Genomic DNA, 21,627 nt, shown 5'->3' with positions numbered 1-21,627 from the left:
GTTTCATTCCCCTCTGCCGGGTGCTTTGAGTCGAGACTCCTCTCCAGCGAACCCGTCCGGCAGCACAACTGTTAAAGACGCTGCACCTCCACCCGTAGCCTGGAGACACCACTCCCCTCCTCGGCTTTCCCCTTTCCTCCTCCTCCTCCTCCTCCGCCTCATTCTGCGTTCCTGTCACTCGCTCTCACACACCAGCCGAACGCTCTCGGGCTCTGAGATCTCCCTCTGGCAGCCCGAGGACCGCAGCCCTCCGTGGTTTGGCGATGGCGCTCCGGCTGTAGCAGCATGTGGAGGACGCCTCTGATCTTCTACCTGCTGGCGGCGCTGGCCCCGGCCCTCCGGGCTCGGGAGCTCGCCGGGGCCGTCGCGCCTCAGGACTGCAGCCTGGACTGTATCCGGCAGGTAAGACACGTCTCCACCGCTCCCTGCGACCGGGTCCACGTTCGACTCCAGACAGAGAGGAGGACGCCCGGTGCCGGTCGGCTCTGTTTCACACACACCTCTGACTGAAGCTGCTGCTTCTGTTTGTCTTCTGGATGTCAGGAGGAGGAGGAGGAAGGGTTTAGGTTCGTACCGCTCAGCTCTCACGCCTCACGACAACAACGGCGAAGAGCCTGAAGACACATGAAAAGCTCTCGGTGTGCAGAAGTGTGTCTGATTGACAGAACAGTTCTCACACACACACACTGAAATAAATCCTGATCTACATTGCGTCTTTTCCTTCAGAATTGTAAAAATCCTTGACACACAAAGTCATTTCTTTAGTCAATAATTTGCTGTTCAAACAAACATTCAGTAACTACAGGGCATTTTTAGCACCGTTAAAAATCAACTAGAGTTCCATGTTAAGACTGTTTCTTCTTCACCAACTTTGAAATAACATTGATCCAAATCAGGATTCATTTCCAGTTCTGCAGGTAAAACATTCTACTAGTCGTCAGTTTATTAGGAATGTTTCAGTTGAAATGTAGTGAAACAAACAAACTCAGTGAATGAGTTCCAGTTTGATCCAGCATGTGAGTCAGTCTCCAGCCATCCCAACAGGTTATCAGCGGTGTAGAGCAGTGTGATTCGTGTCTTTATTCCAGTCTCGCTCAGACACCATCACACACTGACAGGAGTTACTCTTTGTCTGCCACGGAGATTAATGAATCGATCGACTGATAATGACAACAGCCTTTTCAGGAAGCTATTGCACGGTTACAAAGTGTGAAATTGCAACATGTAAATGTAATTTTGTGTCTTCTTGGTTGATTCAAAAGCTAATTTCAGTTCTTAGTTTCTTTGGCTGCTACTTTTTATATTATTTCTTTTGGTTTTTTGGCCTTCACACGTGCTGTACACTGTTTCCTTTCTGAAACGATGATTTTAGAAACTGTTTTTCCCTGCAGAAAGTCAAACATGCACGGTCAGTTCATGAGGATGATCATGATGCCACTTTGACCTTTTGCACTGAATGATCATCGAGATCGCCCTCAATGTGAAATAAAAGCTCTTAATTTGAAACAGTGCAGGGTGCGGCGGGGTTACAGGCGAAATGCTCCAATTGTTCACAAGAATATATAAACTAAAAATATCCTCTTAATCCAATCTTGTATTGTTTATTGTACTTCGCTGCAATTTGATGACTCAGGATTCAGGCCTTTGTTCCGTCTTTACATAAGACGTGACCTCTGAGCTGCTGTTGGATAAAGCTTTCTGATGATCTGTTTCTCATTGACCTCGTCGAATCTCGGTGGATTTCCATCGGAAACCACACTCTGAAATCAGCTGCATCGTTGCTTCAATGTAAGAGTGGCATTACCCACACTGCCCCCCTCACAGTGAGCAGCAGAAGAGGAACCAGACTGACTGTTCACGTGTTTCCCCTGCAGCGGGCGGCCGGCTGTGCTCACCTGGGGAACACATGGCACCTCTGTGGGAACGAGGCCTCGGCCGGGCAGCTTTTTGACGTATAGCGCCGATCCCGGCTTTACTGAAAACCACGTGCGTCGTTTCACGGCACTCCTCTTTCAACGAGGTGAAACGGCAAATAAACTTCTAACCACAGGCAGAACTGAGGAGCTGCACAAAAATAATGCTAGTGATTTTCATTGCACAGGATGGAAACGTCAGGTCCGGAGCGGGTCCACCTGAGGTGCCAGTCTCAGCCTCAGCCTCTGCTCAGGTTTTATGTTGACTCTTAAAAAGTTTAGGAGCTTTCTCGGTGTGTTCCTGACAGATTTGTTGGGGTATAAACACGATCGTTAAACAGCTGCCACTCTGGTAACGTGATCTCCAGCCAGCACGATAAACCAACGTTTATATTGCCAGAGATTTGATTTCCCCGGGGGGAATCGCTCTCTCATGTTCCCGCTGATCAGAAACACTGAAGCTTTTACTCAGTTCCTCAGTTTCGTGAATGAAAGAGGGGATTTTCCTCATATCTGGAGTGAAAATGTACCTGAGGACTCAGCGGATTTTGACAGACTGGCTGTGACTGAAGAGTTTATCCACTGATTGTGGCACAGTGTGACCCCGATGTAGGGAACATCCTTGACTTTGCACTTTGTCCTTTCCGCAGCGATGTTCCTGCATCAGATGTAGACTCACCGTGTTTCATCCCTCTTCCTCTTCGCCTCTCGTTCCCTCCAGCCTGGACGCCGTCGGCTGCAGCTCAGCCAGCTGGCGGCGGCGAGGCGATTGTCCTGAAGCCGTTCCCAACCTGCGGTCGTACTTCTGAGTCAGTCCAGCATTTTTTTACTCAACTGATGAGGCTTGGGAAGAAATCCATCCTTTTCACAAATAGTAGCTTTGTGTTTGTGGGTTCGAAGAATAAGCTGTGAAGCACAAACAGCCTTTGAACATGATCACTTCCTCCTTATGAAAAGGTTCAGCTCTGTCTGAAAACAGCTGAAAGCAGTGGACTGAATCCCTCCAGCGGGTCGTGTTCTGGCTTGACCTGCGTCAAAAAGCCCTGAATGCTGTACAGGCTGCGTTCCGGAGCGCTCCGGGTCATGAGACCGAGATACGAGCGCAGGTGTGAGTCCTGGCATGCGGTTCGCCTAACACCCGAAACACAAAGACTCGGTGACACCAGCTGATCAATTAACCTCAATAAGCCGCATCTCTTAATGGGGAGGATCACTCCTGGAGCTGGTGTCGCTTTCTGACGGATCTGAAATCCTCACACGTGTCTCGCACGTCTATTTCTGGAGGCCTCGCCGAGCGAGTCGGGTCTCCCTGCTGCTTCGCGTGCAACTCAGCGTTTAGGCTACAAAGGCTTTCTGATGGCCACTGCTCAGCCTGACAGCTTAACTACCATTGTGTGAAACGCACACATGCAGATGAAGCCTGAGGCTGACGCAGTATTTGACTCATTTTTCTGTCCTGTTTGTCGAGATGCAGTCCTGCACGCAAAACCCACTGCGGAGGAAGGAACGCTGTTACTTTCATGAAGTGAAAGCAGCCAGTTTATGGAAAAAATCTAAATCAGTTAGACCTAATGGGACAATTATGTTGTTTGAAAGAGAAGACTTGTCTTTGTTGGATTGTTTGATATTTCAAACCATCAGGCAGTGGGTCTTTCAAAAGGTAAATCTACCTCTTGTTTGGTTGTGTCTTCTTTTGTGTCTTTGTTCCTGAAGTTCTGTTTCATAAGTTCCTGCTCAGGCCTGAGCATTGCAAAGCAACTCAGGCCAAAAATAAGTCTGTGTTGGATCAAGTTAAAAGAATGAGAAAAAATAATGCTAAATGTGACTTTTGTTTTTGTCTCAAAATGTGGATGTTAGCCGAGCGGGGGTGTCAGGTGTGAGACTGATTGCTCCTCCGGTGCGTCCCATCTCACCTGTCATCACCATGCAGAATATAAAAGTCCAAAAAGATGAATATTGCAGCAGTAGAAGTGACTGCTGCGTCCACAGTTCAGTGAGCTGTGCAGACATAGCACAGCGCTGCCATTAGCATTAAATGCATACTGTGAGGGCGAGTGGAGACACGCATGCCGCTGAAATTACCCGACAGGGCCACAGATCTCAGAACAGAGGAGGAGAAACACCGACTGATCATCTGAACCAGTTGTTCAAGCTCTGAGGAAACCCTGTTGTGATGCCGTGTTCATGTTGCTTTTTGTATTTTTTTTTTAGTAAATCTCTCCATCACCAAATAACATACTACACTCTAGTCATAAATTAAGACAGTGTTATAAGAACAGGGTTCCTGATTGGGGCCATTTAGTTAAGGTTTGTGTTGTTCAGAAAGACTAAGATTTCATTTGTTTATTGGGGACTTTCCTTCAGCTCAGCGTTCATGTTCATTCTGTTGGAGCCTCTCGGTGGGCAGCAGATATTTCAGATTCCTCTGCTCCGGCATACTTATAGAAACGGCTGTTATTTAACACTCTATTATTTTAAATTCTAACCGCTCTGAGGAGCAGAACCGAGCTCTGAACTTGGGGTTTGGTTCCAGCGATTGGCTGCGACGGGCCGTCAGTGCGTCTCCTCTGTCTGAGCCGGGATCAGTAAGTACCTGCAGATGTTCTGGAACCAAACCCCTCTGCTGGGCCGGTGCCGGCTCGTTAGAGGGACGTTCTAATGAGCCTTTCACCGATTTCTCACACCTTCAGGTCAAACCGAATGTCGCTCCATGTCTTGGTGCAGATGGTTTCACTTCCATCTTTTCTCTGATCTGCGAAGTGTTTTAATGTTTGATGAATTCAACAGGGACCAGAGATTCGGAGCAGTGGTTGTTTGTAACGCAGCAGATGGTCGAATGAACTGAATTAAACCTTTTTTGCTTTGAGTTAAGATTCAGTCAGACGAAACAAACCACATGAAGATCTCTGGTAACTAAGAACTAAGAACATGTTATTTCAGTCCAGTCCTGTAAACCAGACCAGCTGCCACTAAAGCTGGATCGGTTCCTCTACCCTCCACTGGACTCTTGGGGTTTCGAACCGTCAGCGCCGCTAAATCAACTTTTAGTGGAGTTGACGTGACTCTCCTGACGACCGGCTCAGGTTTCGTTTGCCGGAGACCCCTGACTGTGACTGCGCGGTAGTTTTTCTCACTGATGTCAGGAAGCATTAAGAGATGAAACTGAGAAAAAAACTCACTTCTTCTGGGTTTTCTAAGGTTGGTTTCCAGCAGGATTTTCTAGATAAATCAACAGAAGTGGTTCTCCATAAACATGTCTGACTCACAAATCCCTGCATGTTGTATCGGTTGGTAATGAAGTTGTTAAAGGTTAGCAAAAAGCAACCGTTTGTTTTATCGATTTTCGGGCAAATTTCTGAACATGAAGGCCTTTTTAAGTGAAGCCAAAGAAAAAGCTCAAATAGTTCAGTCAGGAAGGGTTTTTTATGTGTTCTATGAATCTGACAGGAGGTTTTGGTGCTTTGGGGGATGTCGGGGTGGGGGAGGGGGGTCGAGTCCTCCCTGGGGACGGTAAAGGTGAACTGGACTGCAGTCACGTGGCGTGATGTTACTGCTGCAGCAGTCTTAATGCTCGTCACTTCAATCAGCCACACGATGGTGCAGTGGTTAGTGCCGTCGCCTCACAGCCAGGCGCTCCAGGTTCAAACACTGTTTGCATGTTCTCCCTGTGTGTGAGTGTATTTCCTCCAACAGTTCCCCAGAGCGCCTCCCTGGTGGGTCTGCTGGGTGAAGAAATCTCCCCAAAGGGAGCGAAGAAAGATCTTTAATACAGGATCTCTCGGTGTCTGCAGTTTAAATGCTGAAACGTTTTGTCCGTTCTCACTTTTATAGTCTATAATTAAAGTACATGGGAAAAAACAGCTGGTTCTCCACAAGACAGAGTTTAATGAGGAAGCTTTAGGAGCTGGAAGAATAGCCATGATGTTCTTTATTGAGCTCACTGGAAGGTTTTGTTCTCGATGCAAATGTTTTAGAAAAGTGTACGTTGTGTTGAGAGGAGGCCGAGGGAGCTCAGCGTTGTCTGGCAGACCCGACTCAACTCTATAAATGTCAGCACCGGACGTGTGAATGACCTACGTCTCTGGAGCCTGACTACGAGCTTTTCTTCTCCAGGGTGGACCGGCGTGCGAGTACTGCCGAGTGAGCAGAGGAGATGTCAAGACGGCTCTGGGCTTCAGCGCCGGCGGGGCGTTTGGAAGTGAGTGTCCACCCTGCAGAGCTCTGGGCCCTCTGAAAAAGCGGCATTCAAGCATGAGATGCAGTTTTTCCTCAGATGTCAGCAGCACTTAGTGTTCATCTGCATGAAATTGCATAAGGAGCAGACATGGCGAAGTTTGCTCGTTGGATTAGGCTTCGAACGCAAACCAGCCTGAAGGGAAGCAGCGCTTCTCTTTACGAGGAGCACATGGGTCTCATGGCAAATGTTTGAGACGAAATTCAACTGGCAACAGACTTGATTCTCACTAAATATGCTGTATTTTCTGGATTGTAAGTGCATCAAAAGCTGACTTGCAGGACCCTCCTGCCCTCCTGTTCCCCAGGCTGCGTTCCCTGGCCGTGCTTCGAGCTGGTCGGCAGAGAAGACCCCAAAATCTGCCAGCACTACGTCCAAGCTCCGGACGACGTGAAGGTGGAGTTCCTCCACGACCCCGACCCCAAGTCGGACACGGCGGTGGTCTCCTGGAGGCCCAGTCCCTACGGTAGGCTGGGTCGGACCATCGGGCTGGGGTTCCAGTCGTTCCTCCGGCTGTGATTTGAAACACTTGAGATTTATTGACGGAGGCAGACAGACAGAGCCCGTCGCCTCCGACGCTGCGTGACTGATGAAGTTGATAATAAGCTGTCACGTCACAGGTTCAACAGACCGTGCAGGGAAACACATGCAGCACACACTTTTTGACAGGGTGCAGTGGGTGTGTGTGTGTGTGTGTGTGTCACTGAAGTAAGGCCGTCCTTGGTGTGTCTGTCAGGGATCGCCTTCCTGCGGGGCTTCCAGGTGTCGCTCCAGGCTTTGGGAGGCTCTGCTTCGTCCTGTCAGCTCTTCCTCTTCCACCGGAACGTCTCCCTGCCGGCCTCACACACTCAGAAGGTTGGTGCCGCTCCGCTCTCTCTTCTGCATCAGCTCCTGCCACGAGCGTGAAGCTTGTGTAACGAGCTGAAAGCGCGTCAGGAGGAATGAGTGTTCCTCGTTAGCTCTAATCAGTCCCATGGATGTGTGACCGCTTCGATTCCCCTCCCCTTCCCAGGCAGCTTTTAGCACGAATATGTACGACTTTGTCCCATTGTAGCAATAAACACATTACCATGTTTTTCAGGCAAAAAAAAAAAAAAAAAAGAAAGAATTCAGCTGGCATGAGCTGAATGTCTTGGTTACCATGGTGACAACAGTCAAACACGTCTTCATGTCCATAAATCCAAAACAAGACGTTAAACTGTTAGAACTGGCTCCAGATTATTGCCTGGCGTCAGTGAAAGGCATGTGTGGCTCACACGTGCACATCCTCCATGCTGCCAGCGGCGGGTTGAGCTCCTCACCCGGCAGGTTCCCGGCGCTCGCCTCCCCCGGCAGCGGCTGTTTCTGGAGAAACGATGGAAGCGCTCCCAGGCGCTGGTGAACGGGTGAAGGATGGGGTGAAGCCAGTCTGGAGAGTCACCAGCTGTGCTTTCCTCTGATTGGCTGATGGGTCCAGAGGGGGCGGGGCTCCAATGAAAGAAAGTGACTCCAGTAACTTCCGAGTTGTTCTACACTGAACCGCTAATAATAATTCCCACCTAGTCATCGATTATCCAAACACACGTCTGTGGACTGTGAGAGGAAACCTGAGCGCGCTGAGGGAGAACGTGCAAACCACACAGAGAGAAATCAAACCAGGTACAGTATGGGAGTGCAAACCACTGCACCACTGGTGCAAGTCCTGGGTCTGGGTCCTGCTGACGTCCAAATGAAGAGCATCAGAAAACCAGGCGGTGGAGGCTGCAGAGCTCTGGGCTGACCGCTTGATTCAGGACAATGATGAGGAAATGGAAAAGTTTGAATTGGTTTGATTTCTCTTTATGTCATCCTCAGAGGTAAAACAGCACAAAACACCCAAATCAGTGGAAAAATCATCAGAAACAACAAAGTCAACAAACTGTTGGGCTTGTGAAACTCATGGTTGAAAGTGCAGAGGTGTGTTTAGATGCAGCTGAACTGGAAAACTTCAGATCTTCGCCTGTGGCTTCATCAAATTTATTAACATCAGCATTTATTACTGTTTTCACTCAAACCCAGAAACTTCCTCATTTGATGACAGCTATATACAACTTGATTAAATTGTTCTGTTAAACTGCTGCTGCGAAATGTTAGACAAATAAAATCAATAAATTCACTCTATTGATGGATTTAACTTGAACATGTCGTAAACTCAGAGAGACTGTGGCTGAGCTAACAGAAACCTGCTGTATGTTTGACCCAGTTCTGCTGGGAAGCCCTATTTAAACTGCTGTTATTCTAATTGTACATAATATTTGTATCTCAGTGGCGCTCAAGATGAATTCATCACAGAAAAACCATTCTATCTTTATCATATTTAGACTCTTTAAGTTTGAATTGAAGTAAGTATTTTTGGTCAACAGTCTGGAGATTTATTAGTATTTAACTGAATTCCCCATAGTGGGTTAAGGTGGTGAAAATAAACCTGTTTAACAGACTCCACCTGACAAGAGACTGACTCAGAGAAGAACGGACTGCAGGCAGCAGATGACTGGAAACCCAGATATTTATTTAAACCCAAACAAACAGAACATGCTGCAACAGTAAAATCCAGATGTGAGGAGAATAAAAAGGCCTCACAGTGTGTGTGTGTGTGTGTGTGTGTGTGTGTGTGTGTGTGTTAAAGAGGTGACTCCTCCACCCCCCAGTGAAGACGTTGCAGAGTTTATCACAGCTATAAGAATCAGGAGTTTTCTTTGCGTTTCAGGAAATGTGTGATTTTCTGTGGCCAACATGCGGAACGCCCCGCCGTGTTTCTTTTACTGGAAACAGCTGCGTGCATTTTCTCCCGCATTTCACTCTACAGCTTTACATTAACGTCTGAAGTGAAGCCAGGTGAGGAGAAGCCCGGAGTTTACAGCGTCTGCTGTGAGGAGTGCATCCTGCAGCGCAACATCAGGACAGTAAACAGCAGGGTTGTTTTACAGCTCTCCAGACGTCACTGGTCCCTCCTGCTATCATAGCTTCTCATCGTGTGCGAGTCACTCCTTTCTCTTCTGTACCAGTTCGGCACCATTTCAATTTCAATTCAAATTCACTGAAGGGAGGCTTCGAACCGGAACGTCTTCATTCTTGATGTGACACAGATCGAGTTTATCTGTGTTCACAGGCAGTGACTGATGGCAGCGATCATCAGTGATATCTAGTAAAATTGGGTTTATTACAGCCTGAGGCTCAAACACCAAACATGAGCAGCAGGTCTGACCTCCTGCTTGGTCTCATTCAGATTCCTCCTGATGTCAGTCTTCACATGATGTTAAATCAGATTTTACATCGAAGAACATGTTTCCAGTTGTTCCATGATTTTAAAGCTACTCCTCATAAATAGTTTCCATTTTCACCTTGTAGAAATGGTCTTTTATTCCCTGGTCTTCTCACGTATGAGTCACAGAACCAGAGTTTTATCAGAAGCATTAAGGTTTCCAGCTTCTTGTTTCTCCTCCCATCATTTAATCAAATCAGTTATCTAATACTGAAATGTTTGACTTTTAACATCTGACATCCTGTCTGCTTTTATTCATTTGTGAACTATATGTAAATCATTTTAGAGCCCGACTTCTTCAAAAGACATGCTTATTATTAATCTGCATATTTTCTGAAGCCATATCGAATCCCGAGCAGAGCAGAGCAGAGCGAAGCAAACAGATGTTGGGACTGAAATATTTAAACATTTCATTAAAAATCTGAGCTCATTTTAATTTAGTTATCAGCAGAACATCTTAAAAAAGTTCAAACACGAGAGGAAAAAGGCTGAAGGCAGGAATCTAAAACAACTGGAGCAGCTTTTTGACACTAATCCTGGTGATCAGGAACACATCTGTGGCACGATGGAGGACTGATCCTCTCTGATGGAGAGACGGCGGCGGCAGGCGGCTCGGGCCTGCATCACGGAGGCAGGTGGAGCTGCAGGATGGAGGAACGGTGCAGGAACCAGGAGAACCCTGCCTCGGACCACACAGGACAGCAGGTTCCAGATCCCCACAGATCCTCAGCATCCCCGGTTCTCCGTGAGACCTGTGAGCGGTTCTGACTCGGCGTCCCTGCTGCTCCAGAACTGATCCGGTCCTGACGCTGTGCTGCAGGTGTACCGCTCCGACCCGTTCCCCGGCCTGTTCCTGGGCGCCCAGTATGCTGTGACGGTCATGGCCCTGCCGGTGCCCGAGCAGTGGGAGAAGTTCTACCACAGCCAGACCTTCTCCACCCGCTGTATGTCGCCTCACACACACTCACACACACAAAGAGAAACCTGGAGAACAGTAATAACAGTGCTGTGTTGTTCGGTTTGTTTGTTTGTTTGTTTGTTGCAGCCTGTGCAGAGAAGAACAGTCTGGAGCAGTGCAAAGAAGGTGAGCAGCACGGCGCCTCCTGCTGGCGCCTGCTGTCCTCCGGCGCTCAGCTGCACGTCTGCCTGTGTTCTCTGCAGACTGGTACCCCAACCAGGTGGAGGTCCAGCAGGAGGGCACCGCCATCACCGTGACCTTTAACCTGGCGCCCCCGGACCTGGGCATCCGCAGCTACTTCTCCCTGTGTCACGCCAACGGCTTGAAGAAATACACCGACATCACTCCGGTGCGCTGCTGCTCCTCCTCCTCCTCCTCCTCCTGTTTAAATCAGATTATATGGGTTTTATAACTTTGTTTTTTTTCGCTAGAATTCCACCAAAAACAAAACTCACCACACATACCAGCTGAAGGGCCTCCAAGAAGGAACCAATTACACTTGTGCGGTAAAAATATATATTTTTAACTTCAATATCGATGCTCTTATTGTGAAAAAAGCATTACATTTAAAAACCAAAAAGTTGAAATTTTTCAAAAAACTGTAATAGTAAAATTCTTTTTGTGTTGTCCTGGAATATTTTAGCTTTTAAGTTATAAAAACATTTTTAAAGTTTCATAAAAATGGTTGCAATTAGTGTAATTTCAACTCTGAAGATGTTCTTTTTAGCTTATGTAGAACTCATGGAACAAATAACTTTGTTTATAAAAAAAATAATGTTTTCAATAAGTTAAACTACTCACAGGGCTCTAAGCTCAAGCTGTGTTTTATTTGATTATTTTCTCACTTTCCTAATCCTTGTTCCACTTGATTTTGTTTTGTACCGACTCAATGCTGAAGCTGTTCTCTGTCTCAGATCGCGGCGAATGAAGTGGATGCAGTGAGGAAAACCTTCAACGTTCAGGTCATGAGGCTTCATAAAGGTGAGAGAGTCTGATGGTTCACTGTGGCTCACGCCTGGCGATTTTATTCCTACTTGTTAGACAGATATAATGTTTTAAGGTTCAGTCACTGCACTTTTTGAGCCTTTTTCTCTCGGTATATCAATGTTTATGTCAGTGAAAGACATCTTTTAGCCTTTAGTCTTCTCACCTCCCTCCTCTCCCGTCCGTTCCTTCAGGACCTCTCTCCAAGCCTCCGTTCTCCGTCTCCACCTCCCTGGCCGTCGTCCTTCCTCTGGGTCTCATTGCTCTGGTTGCGTTTGTTGTCATGCTGGCAGCTTTTCTCAAGAGGCGGCCCCGATTCCACATGAAGAAACTCCAGTCCTCAAGCATGAAACCAGGTGCAATGTCAACAAAAGAAAAGAACCTGGAATAAGGCCTGGATTTATCATCTGCTATAGCCTTTCCCCCGGTCACCTCCGGCCTCTTTCTGTTTCCTCCTCAGACATCATCAAACATCACGAAGACAGCGAGACTCAGGAAGAAGTGGTTTCTTTGTCCAAAAGCCGTCCGAGTCCTCCTCGTCTTCTGATTTGCTACAGCAGCTCTGACGGCCCGGCGCATGTCAGGGCGGTCCTGCACTTAGGAGCCTTCATCCAGCAGCACATGGCCACTCAGGTACTGCTGCTTGCTGCCGGCGAGGTCTCCACGTACGCAGATGATGGTGTTGTTTACGAATCATAATGAAGCTTCTCAACGTGCAGAAAATCTTCTGAATGCAGCCGCAGTGTGCCAGTCTGGAGCCAGTTCTCACACTGGACTGCTGTTGCTGTGCTCCTCAGGTGTACCTGGACCTGTGGGACTCTCTGGGTGTGGCCGAGGAGGGCAGCATGGCGTGGCACTGCCGCCACATCCGGGACAGCGACTTCGTCCTGGTGGTGTGCTCCCGGGGCCTCCGCCCCGAACGTGGCCCCCGGGGGCCGGCGGGCCGGAGCGGGGACCACAATCAGACCACGCCAGACCTCGAGGCCGACGCCCACGACTCGGACGTGGCCGTCCGACTCATCGGCGAGGAGGTGTGCCGGGCCAGAGCCCGCGGCCAGGACCTGTCCAAATACATGGCGGCCATTTTCAGGTACTCTGAAGAAACGGACATCCCCGCCGAGCTGAGGCTGGTGTCCCACTACACGCTGACCAGGGACCTGCCGCTGCTCTTCTCCCACCTCCACGGCGTGGCGCTGCACCGGCCCGGCGGCTACCTGAAGATAGACCACGTCTCAGAGGAAGGGTTCGCCCAGGTGGCGTCCGGAGCCGCTCTGCAGCGTGCCATCCACGAGGCGGCGGCGGCCATGACAGCCGAGAGGCAGCTCTCTGAGGATGAAGGAGAGGCGGTGGTGTGAACCGTGGACGATGGCGTTGATATGTCCAGCAGCCGGAGCGCTCCGCTAACGGGTTAATTCCAGCCTGATCACAGAAACATGAAAGGATTTTAAATAAGGGACTGAGGCTCAGTTTAAATTAGATTCCGTTTTCAGTTGTTGTAGGAGAGATTTTATCATAGACGCTATGAAATTCAAACCCGACCACAGCTGAATTCTGGCCTGTGATGGTGGTTCATCCATCTGCCATCGCCCTCACCTCATTCAGGCCTCAGTGAAAACACATTTTACTGCTCTCCTGACAGGTTGTTTATCATTCTGCCTTTTATTGCCCTCAGCCTGAACTCACAGGCTGTTTTGTTATTTTTCAATCAAGCCAGCACTTCTTCAGATCCTCCGCTGCTCTGTCTGAAATCTTTGTGCATTAATTCATTTCACATTGAGAGTGAAGTAGAAGCACAAAATTACAATCAAATCTCTGCAGAATTCCCATTTAGACCCCTGATTTAGAGGTGTAGACACATTTGCAGGTCCTGGCAAGCGCACGGTCATGTCGGCACGCCGCAGGTCCTGGGAGATGTGAGGTGGGAGGAGGTGATGTTCAGTCTGGGTCCAGCAGGAGGATAAATCTCAGAGCCAGGATCCTGCCTCTTCCAAGCAGGACTCATACAAATCTCCCTCCTCATAAATCCAACATCACACACACAGGTCTGATTATTCATGCACACACACAGACATGGATCATTTTGCAACTACATGTTTCATTTAATCTTCATTTAATAGTTAATAGGCCACGCCCCCTTTATTTAAAACCTTCATGTTTCAGCTGGAAGAGAAAGAAGCTGAAATTGTTTGGCGCTGGCTGCTGGCTGCGCAAGTGTGTTTTACATGAAGAATTTGGGAGTGTGTTGGTGTGGATGTGATGGAGTCTGCAGTAAACACGCTGCAAAACCATGAAAACTCATCTTTGACAGCTGATTTGAGATCAGTGCAGAAAACTTGCACTACGACCTCAGTAATGTATTCACATCTGCAGTGGCCAGAAACTCTTTTTTTGTAATTAATCTATATGCAAAGTGCTTCAATATTGTTATAAATAATAATATAAGCATTGTAAAAATATATAATGTTCATCTTGAAAAGGCAAAGTTACTCTTTGAGAATGTTTCTCTTGAAGTACAAAATGAACTTTGTACATGTGCATGTTTACAGATACTCATTATTTATTTCTGTTTCTGTCTAATTTGCAGAAGAATGCTTCAGTAGATCGTGTCTTTTTTTTCATCAAAATATTGTTATCTTGTCTATTACATTATATTTTTGTAACTTTTTTTATTTCATGTGGTTCATATAAACTTTATTAAAGTGAAATGCAAGCAACTATTCTCTGTCTCAGGAGTTACATCTGACTCCACAGGTCTGAATACACCATGTATACGTAATGATGTATATTCACAGACTTGGGCATGAAGAAGTGATGCATTACTTCTGACCTCTTATCTTTTACATACAGTCTATGTTAGTAACTGATTCACTCAATAAATTCAAATGAAATCAGAAGGAGGAAGATCCTCTATGATCTGGATGATAGATTAAGCTACACTAGGAGGTGGAGGTGCTCTATAATCTGCATGACACTTCCTGAATGAGAACAAGCAGCAGTAAAACTAAGGGCAAAGTCCTCCGTGTCTTACCCTTTTAAAAGTTTTTAACGACCTTCTTTTAACTGTTGACACAGGAAAATCTGCTGTCCTTTTGCTTTTAGACTTGTCCGCCGCCTTTGATACTGTGGATCACAGCATCCTTCTGTCCCGCCTGAAGACACATGAAGGCATTAAGGGTACGGCACAAAATTGGTTTCGATCCTATCTCTCTGATCGAAGCTTCTCTGTAAATCTGGGCCAATACTCATCCTCTGTGTCTCCCCTGAATTATGGCGTCCCCCAGGGTTCAATACTAGCACCTGTCCTGTTCGCGTTGTACATGCTCCCTTTGGGTTTTATCTTTAAAAGGCATAAAGTCTGCTTCCACTGCTTTGCAGAGGACATCCAGGTTTATTTACCCGTCACAGCCAGTAACTGTCAGTCTGCAGTAAAAACACTGCAGAACTGTCTCAGTGATGTCCAGACATGGATGAGTGCTAACTTCCTGAACCTAAACAAGGATAAAACTGAGATTTTGGTGTTCGGTCCAAATAACCCCCTGCAAGGACAAGACAGTGTTATTGGTCCTCTGTCCTCCTTCTGCCGTCCTTTTGTGAGAAACTTGGGGGTGATGGTCGACCCTTTGTTTAAGTTTGACTAACACATGAGTTCTGTCATCAAGACCAGCTTTTTCCATTTGAGGACTCTGGCCAAAATCAGATCTTATCTTCCTCTGGCTGATTTTGAAAGAGTGATCCAGGATTTTATAACTTCTCGTTTGGATTATTGCAATGCTTCGTATGTTGGGCTGGACCGGGGCGCCCTGCAGCGCCTGCAAAGCGTACAAAATGCTTCAGCCCATCTTCTGACTAAAACAAAGAAGCAGGAGCACATCACCCCTGTGCTGTGCACTTTACATTGGCTGCCCATCTGCTTTCGAGTGGAATTTAAAGTTTTATTAATCACTTTTAAGTGTTTACACTCCTTGGGCCCCCCATACCTGACTGATATGTTACAGCCCTACTCGCCAACCAGAGACCTGAGGTCAGCGGACCAGCTCCGGTTGGTTGTCCCTAAAGCCAGGCTTAAAACCAGAGGTGACAGAGCCTTCTCTGTAGCTGCGCCCATCCTCTGAAACAGCCCCCCCGAGATGTCAGGTCCTCCGAGTCTGTGGGACAGTTTAAATCCAGACTGAAAACACACCTCTTCTCGAAGGCTTTTTAAACACTAGCGAAACCGGAGTATATTCTTGGTGTCTTATTTGTCTTATCTGTGTTTTATTAATATGTTTAGGTGAGCCTGTTATTTTTATTTATTTATTCTATCTTTTTCTTTTTACTTCTCTTTTTCTGTGCAGCACTTTGGCCAACGGAAGTTGTTTTTTTAAATGTGCTATATAAATAAAATTGAATTGAATTGAATTGAAATCAAGTTCTTCCATTCATTTCAGGTTTATTATACTTTGTTACCTATAAAAACTATTGTTTTTCTTAATGGGACGTTGTGCAACAACAGAAACAAGGATTCTAACAATTATAATCAGATAGCCTACACAAAGCTACCACAAACACATTTTTATCTAATAATGAAAACAATGATAGTATCAGTCTTTTAATCAATATTCAATATTCATTATTTTAACATGACAATTGAACTTCATTAATACTGGGAAGTTGAACTGACCGATTCCAGTACCAGGACCATATGTTTGACTCTGCTACAGTAAATGATCTCACAGATTTGAAAAATAACTCAGTCACGACCGAAAACAACAATAATATCATGAAAGTACACAGAAGTAAGGGAAATATTCTGTAGACTGCATTACTCTAGGAAAAGGACTTTTAGATATGTAAATAAATAATGAATGAAAACAGTAATTTTGAGAAGTAAAATCTACATTATAGAAACGAAACAATTTTTTTGACAATTTTGAGTCTAAATATGTTCTCAGGAATTCCTCTTTTTCAGAACTTACCATTGAAGAAATGACCTGGAGAAGAAAAAAAAAGTTGTTTTTTTTTATACAAAAATTGTTCTGAATTAATAATATCAACCGAAGTTTTTAATGACATAACTTTGATGTTAGATAAAAACAGCTTGATTAAACGATAATTGCGCCACTCGTCTCTGTGATTGCGGGTTTTTCTCCTGGCCAGTCAAACCTGGCATCCCTGCCACTGCGTCATCATCTCGTCCAACCTGTGAGGGAGTCACACGCACGCACGCGCTTACACACGCACACATTTACGTACAGGGACGCAGCGTGGAGAGACATGGTGCTCGACTTGGACCTGTTCCGGACCGACAAAGGCGGCGACCCAGAGATCGTCCGCGAAACTCAGAGGAAGCGGTTTAAAGATGTGACGCTGGTGGACAAGCTGGTGGCTGCGGACACGGAATGGAGGAAATGTGAGCCGCTCCTTCACTCTCTCCAGTTACCGAGCGAGCGCGGTGGCTAACCATGCTAACGTTAGCGTCACCCGAACCCCGTTTCAGTTTTGGCTGTTTTTACCCATCGCCTCCGTTAATAGATAAATGCATCGTAATTTTGGAGATCTCAACATTCGTTTACATTTTCATGGAGTCTGTCTTTAATTCGGCACCCATAAGTAAAATAATCTTATTTATAAAACATGCTTTAAGGACTATTTTTCCTTCTTTCCTGTGCGTCTGTCACAATGTTACGTGACGTCTGTTGAAGGATGCAGAGCTTTGCTTTCACTTCTAGTATGCTCAGTTTGAGGGGTATAGTTGCAGCTATCTGTATTTTACCTGTGCCGTATTTGTGAGCAAATCATAAATTATTAATCAGCCCTGGTGTGTATAATATGAGACACAAAGATATTTTTCAGTATGGTTAACAATGATTTGTGGCCAGATTTGACTGAGGCATGATTCGCTGTCACAGCTGGGCTAGCTGACGTTAGCGCGGCTAGCATCATTCACGGAGTCTGAATGAGCTCTGGGGTTATCTTTCACCGTGATTCTCACAGTAATTTAATATATTGCAATTGCGGGTCCGGACTCTTGTCGTCGGATGCTCTCGATCTATTTTTGCCTCATATATAGTTTGATATGGGAGGTCGGCTAACGCTGGGTTAGCTTAGCGACGCCGGGTGTGAACGTGCAATCTGATGCAATCCCCGGTAGCAACATGTCAAGTCAACCTCACCCCGCACTGCAGCCTTACACACACTCATCCCAGCCTCACACACACACACACACACACACACACACACACACACTCATCCGCAGGAAAAGTCTACCTCACCCTGCACTGCAGCTTCACACACATCTACATGGAGAAACTCATCCTGCGCTGCAGCTTCAAACCGTCACTCAGATCCACATGAAGTCTGCCTCCTCTGCAGCATAATAAAGACATAATAAAATGGTGAACTTGTTAATGACAGCTGTCACATTTCCCATACATCCAAGTGGCTGGAACATCTCTCTTTAAGGTCTTCTCATTGATTTTTCAAGTCATCTCCAGTGTTTCAGTCCCTAACCTTTAGAGATGTCTTGTTCCTGGACAAATGTATGAACATCCCATGATGAGACTGTGACCTCTGACCCGACAGGCCGCTTCACCGCAGACAACCTCAACAAAGCAAAGAACCTCTGCAGCAAGAGCATCGGGGAGAAAATGAAGGTAGATAAACACCCCAGATCATGTAACAGTTAGATTTCATTTGATCAAAGTCATGGAGGAACGGCCTCTGATCAGAATGTTGCGTGCACCGAGGCGTATTTCATGTTTAGACTACTGAGTTGGTGTAATAGTAACTGATAAGAACACAGTCAGTGCATGTTGCCAGTATACTGGTTCATCCAGCAACACGAGTCAGATGAGAGCGGAGAGAGAGGGCGTGTCTCTGACCGCATCCTGGCTGTGTTTCTGCAGAAGAAGGAGCCAGTCGGGGATGATGAGGACGTACCCGAGGAAGCACAGAACGTGGAGTCTCTAACAGCCGAGACACTATCGGTAGGATTAACGCTCCTCACTGTCATGCCTGTGGAGAGAGAGAGAGAGAGAGAGCTTTCTCAACTTGCCTTTCCGCCTCAGGCCCTGACGGTCAGTCAGATCAAGAAGGTGCGCTTGCTGGTGGACGAGGCGGCGGAGAAAACCGACAGCGAGAGGATAAGGCTGGAGGCGGAGCGCTTCGAGTACCTGAGGGAGATCGGCAACCTCCTGCACCCGTCTGTGCCCATCAGCAACGACGAGGTGGGTAGTCCGACTCCGCGCCGCGCCGACTCAGGAAGCTTGGAAAGTTTTCTTATTTCAGAGAAAGTTGAAGTTTTCCTCTTAAAGTCTGCCTGGTGGGAGACCAATCGCAGTGATTGATTTTGTTTTAACGGCAGGATGCAGACAACAAGGTGGAGCGCACCTGGGGCGACTGCAGCGCGCAGAAGAAGTACTCCCACGTGGACCTGGTGGTCATGATCGACGGCTTCGACGGAGAGCGGGGCGCGGTGGTGGCCGGGAGCAGAGGCTACTTCCTGAAGGTGAGCCAATCACGGCCGAGGAGCCGCGGGTTCACGGCGCCTCGTGTCCTGAACCGGGCTCCTCCTCCTCTGTCTGCTGCGCTCAGGGGCCGCTGGTGTTCCTGGAGCAGGCGCTGATCAACTACGCCCTGAGGATCCTCCACAGCAAGAAGTACACCATGCTCTACACGCCCTTCTTCATGAGGAAGGAGGTCATGCAGGAGGTCGCGCAGCTCAGCCAGTTTGACGAGGAGCTCTACAAGGTGAGGAGGACGGACGGTAGTGCCGGTGCGTCGGTCTCAGTCCCCCCTCTGACCCCCGCCGGCCTTCCCCTCAGGTCATCGGCAAGAGCAGCGAGAAGTCCGACGACAGCTCCATCGACGAGAAGTACCTGATCGCCACGTCGGAGCAGCCCATCGCCGCCTTCCTGAGGGAGGAGTGGCTAAAGCCCGAGGACCTGCCCATCCGCTACGCCGGCTACTCCACCTGCTTCCGGCAGGAGGTGGGCTCCCACGGCCGGGACACGCGCGGCATCTTCAGGGTGCACCAGTTCGAGAAGGTGGGTGCCCGTCGTCCCCCCGGAGCGGCTTCCGGCTCGGTGCGGATCGCTCCAACCCGGAACGCGTCCCCTCGCAGATCGAGCAGTTCGTGTACGCCTCGCCTCACGACGGGAAGTCCTGGGAGATGTTCGACGAGATGATCGGCACGGCCGAGGAGTTCTACCAGAGCCTGGGCATCCCGTACCGCATCGTCAACATCGTGTCAGGTGGGCCCAAGCGACTCCTTCAGGTTGTAGCGGTGACCAGCAGGGGGCAGCAGAGGTCGTGACCTGACCCGTCCTCCTGTCACCTCCAGGCGCCCTGAATTACGCAGCCAGTAAGAAGCTGGACCTGGAGGCCTGGTTCCCGGGCTCCGGCGCCTTCAGGGAGCTGGTCTCCTGCTCCAACTGCACCGACTACCAGGCCCGGCGCCTGCGCATCCGCTACGGCCAGACCAAGAAGATGATGGACAAGGTGAGCAGGCGGCGGCGGCGGCAGCGCCTCCTGCTGCCGGGCGGGAGGACGGACGGCTCTCTCCTAACTGTGTGTGTGTGTGTGTTGCAGGCAGAGTTCGTGCACATGCTGAACGCCACCATGTGTGCGACCACTCGAGTGATGTGCGCCATCCTGGAGAACTACCAGACGGAGGAGGGCGTGGTGGTTCCGGAGGCGCTCCGGCCCTTCATGCCCCCCGGTGAGCGTTTTTATAAATCGTCAGTCCGATCAGGAGAGGCTCTCGTGCTCCGGGGTCTGAGTTGAAGGGGAGAGAAGAGTCTGATCGGAGTTTTCTTCTCCTGCAGGTCTGACGGAGATCATCCGGTTCGTGAAGCCGGCTCCCATCGATCAGGAGGTGTCCAAGAAGTCCAAGAAGCAGCAGGAGGGGGGGAAGAAGAAGAAGCAGGGCGGGGGAGGGGGGGAGTCCAACCTGCCCACCGCCATGGAGACCATGTCCGTCAACGACTCGTAGACTCGTCTCGTCTCGCCTCAGCAGAGGGGCGGAGCCGGCCTGTCTCTGTCCTGAGAGGAGGATGTCCATCACCCCCCCACCCCCACCCTCACCGCCGAGCCGGCCACCACAGCCCCTCCTCAGCCCCTCCATTCGCTCACATTCAGTTGAAAACTGTCTTCTCTAAACTCAAACGAGACCAAAAAACCTGGCGCCGATGAGTGGAACGTCTGGAGCGTCTCGGTGTTTGGTGTCTGCTTCCTGTCTCTGATCAGCCGTCTGTCTCCGCTCGGTCGATGGGAGGATCGGCATGTGGCGCTCGCTGTAACAATAAAGACAGTTCACATGGAGCATCTCAGCGTTGGGTTTTGATTTCAGCTTCACGCGTGTGACGGCGTTCTCCTTGATGCTGTGTAGATTTATTCTAATGAGGTGAAGAAACCGTCCGGATGCGTACAGCTGCGGTCAGAAGTTTCACGTCGCGGCTCTCTTCAGTCCCCAGTTATTTCTACAACTCCGATTTTTCTCTGATAGTGACTGTAGCAGATGCTTCTTTATTATTTAAAAGATTCAAGAAGTTTGGTTCTTTTTTTATTTCATTATGGGTCAACAGATAAAGTGACCAAATCTGCTGTGTCAAAAACATACAGCAACATGAATTAACTATTTTGGTGACTCAGAAAGTTGTGTCAAAGAAATGAGCCAAACACCCACAAACGCTACAATGGGAAAGTTGTAGGAGCTCAGCACGGATCTGAAAACACAAACTATTGACTTGAAGAAGTCAGGAAAGTCACCTGGAGCCATTTCAAAGCAGCTGCAGGTTCCAAGAGCAACGGTGCAAACGACTAAGTATAACGCGCATGGTTCTGATCCGTCGCTGCCACCATCAAGAAGAAATGCAAACTATCGCCTGCTGCAGAGGGAAGATTGGTCTGGAGGGTGAAAGTTCAACCGAGAGCCGCCAGGAAGCAGATCTGACCCAGCAGCCTTGGTCACATTTTCTGTTAACCCATAATAAAGTCAAAAAGAACCAAACTTCATCACTGTTTTTTTTTTTGTGTCAATGAAGTGTCTGTTCCAGTCACTCAGAGTTGCAGAAATAACTGGAAACTCAAGAGAACCATGACATTCAGTTCTTCACGTAAACGTCTGACCACAGCTGTGGTAGCCTGCCAGTGTGAGGACAGGAAGCGTTCTCACCGGAGACTCTTCATCTCATGTTCCCCTCATCAGCTCTTCACATGTTGCTCTGGTGGAGTTTCAGATTGCTAAATGTTCATATTTTAGAAACAGAATTACATTGTG

General features: G+C 48.1%; 2 protein-coding genes across 3 annotated transcripts; both read left to right on the top strand.

The window, feature by feature from the left end:
- Positions 1–285: 285 nt before the first annotated feature.
- LOC115407465 (interleukin-17 receptor D) lies at positions 286–13,241 on the top strand. The gene is made up of 12 exons (XM_030117811.1): positions 286–402; positions 6,027–6,111; positions 6,455–6,613; positions 6,884–7,002; positions 10,248–10,371; positions 10,473–10,511; positions 10,589–10,734; positions 10,817–10,891; positions 11,300–11,366; positions 11,564–11,725; positions 11,830–12,002; positions 12,167–13,241. The coding sequence occupies exons 1-12, from the start codon at positions 286–288 to the stop codon at positions 12,722–12,724; spliced, it is 1,824 nt and encodes a 607-aa protein (XP_029973671.1). The 3' UTR covers positions 12,725–13,241.
- Positions 13,242–16,578: 3,337 nt separating this feature from the next.
- sars1 (seryl-tRNA synthetase 1) lies at positions 16,579–20,673 on the top strand. 2 transcript variants are annotated; one of them, XM_030119508.1, is made up of 11 exons: positions 16,580–16,758; positions 17,931–18,001; positions 18,254–18,334; positions 18,416–18,574; positions 18,712–18,855; positions 18,942–19,097; positions 19,172–19,393; positions 19,471–19,600; positions 19,690–19,847; positions 19,938–20,067; positions 20,174–20,671. In XM_030119508.1, the coding sequence occupies exons 1-11, from the start codon at positions 16,623–16,625 to the stop codon at positions 20,338–20,340; spliced, it is 1,554 nt and encodes a 517-aa protein (XP_029975368.1). In that variant the 5' UTR covers positions 16,580–16,622; the 3' UTR covers positions 20,341–20,671. The 2 variants fall into 2 exon arrangements, with proteins under 2 accessions (XP_029975367.1, XP_029975368.1); XM_030119507.1 differs by having other exon boundaries at positions 16,579–16,758; positions 19,690–20,067; positions 20,174–20,673.
- The last annotated feature ends 954 nt before the right edge of the window (positions 20,674–21,627 follow it).

Source organism: Salarias fasciatus, chromosome 20, assembly GCF_902148845.1.
Source record: "Salarias fasciatus chromosome 20, fSalaFa1.1, whole genome shotgun sequence".
Lineage (NCBI taxonomy): Eukaryota > Metazoa > Chordata > Actinopteri > Blenniiformes > Blenniidae > Salarias > Salarias fasciatus.
Note: the sequence above shows the minus strand (reverse complement) of the source record. Positions and strands in the feature narration are given on the sequence as shown.

What these genes read in the sequence shown, in the direction of transcription:
- LOC115407465 (XM_030117811.1), top strand. Translation starts at nt 286, where the DNA reads ATGTGGAGGACGCCTCTGATCTTCTACCTGCTGGCGGCGCTGGCCCCG. An exon ending in CGCCGGCGGGGCGTTTGGAA is followed by an intron (nt 6,112 to 6,454) that starts GTGAGTGTCCAC and finishes CCTGTTCCCCAG; the next exon opens with GCTGCGTTCCCTGGCCGTGC. An exon ending in GAACCAATTACACTTGTGCG is followed by an intron (nt 10,892 to 11,299) that starts GTAAAAATATAT and finishes TCTCTGTCTCAG; the next exon opens with ATCGCGGCGAATGAAGTGGA.
- sars1 (XM_030119507.1), top strand. Translation starts at nt 16,623, where the DNA reads ATGGTGCTCGACTTGGACCTGTTCCGGACCGACAAAGGCGGCGACCCA. An exon ending in GCATCGGGGAGAAAATGAAG is followed by an intron (nt 18,002 to 18,253) that starts GTAGATAAACAC and finishes GTGTTTCTGCAG; the next exon opens with AAGAAGGAGCCAGTCGGGGA. An exon ending in TTGACGAGGAGCTCTACAAG is followed by an intron (nt 19,098 to 19,171) that starts GTGAGGAGGACG and finishes CCTTCCCCTCAG; the next exon opens with GTCATCGGCAAGAGCAGCGA.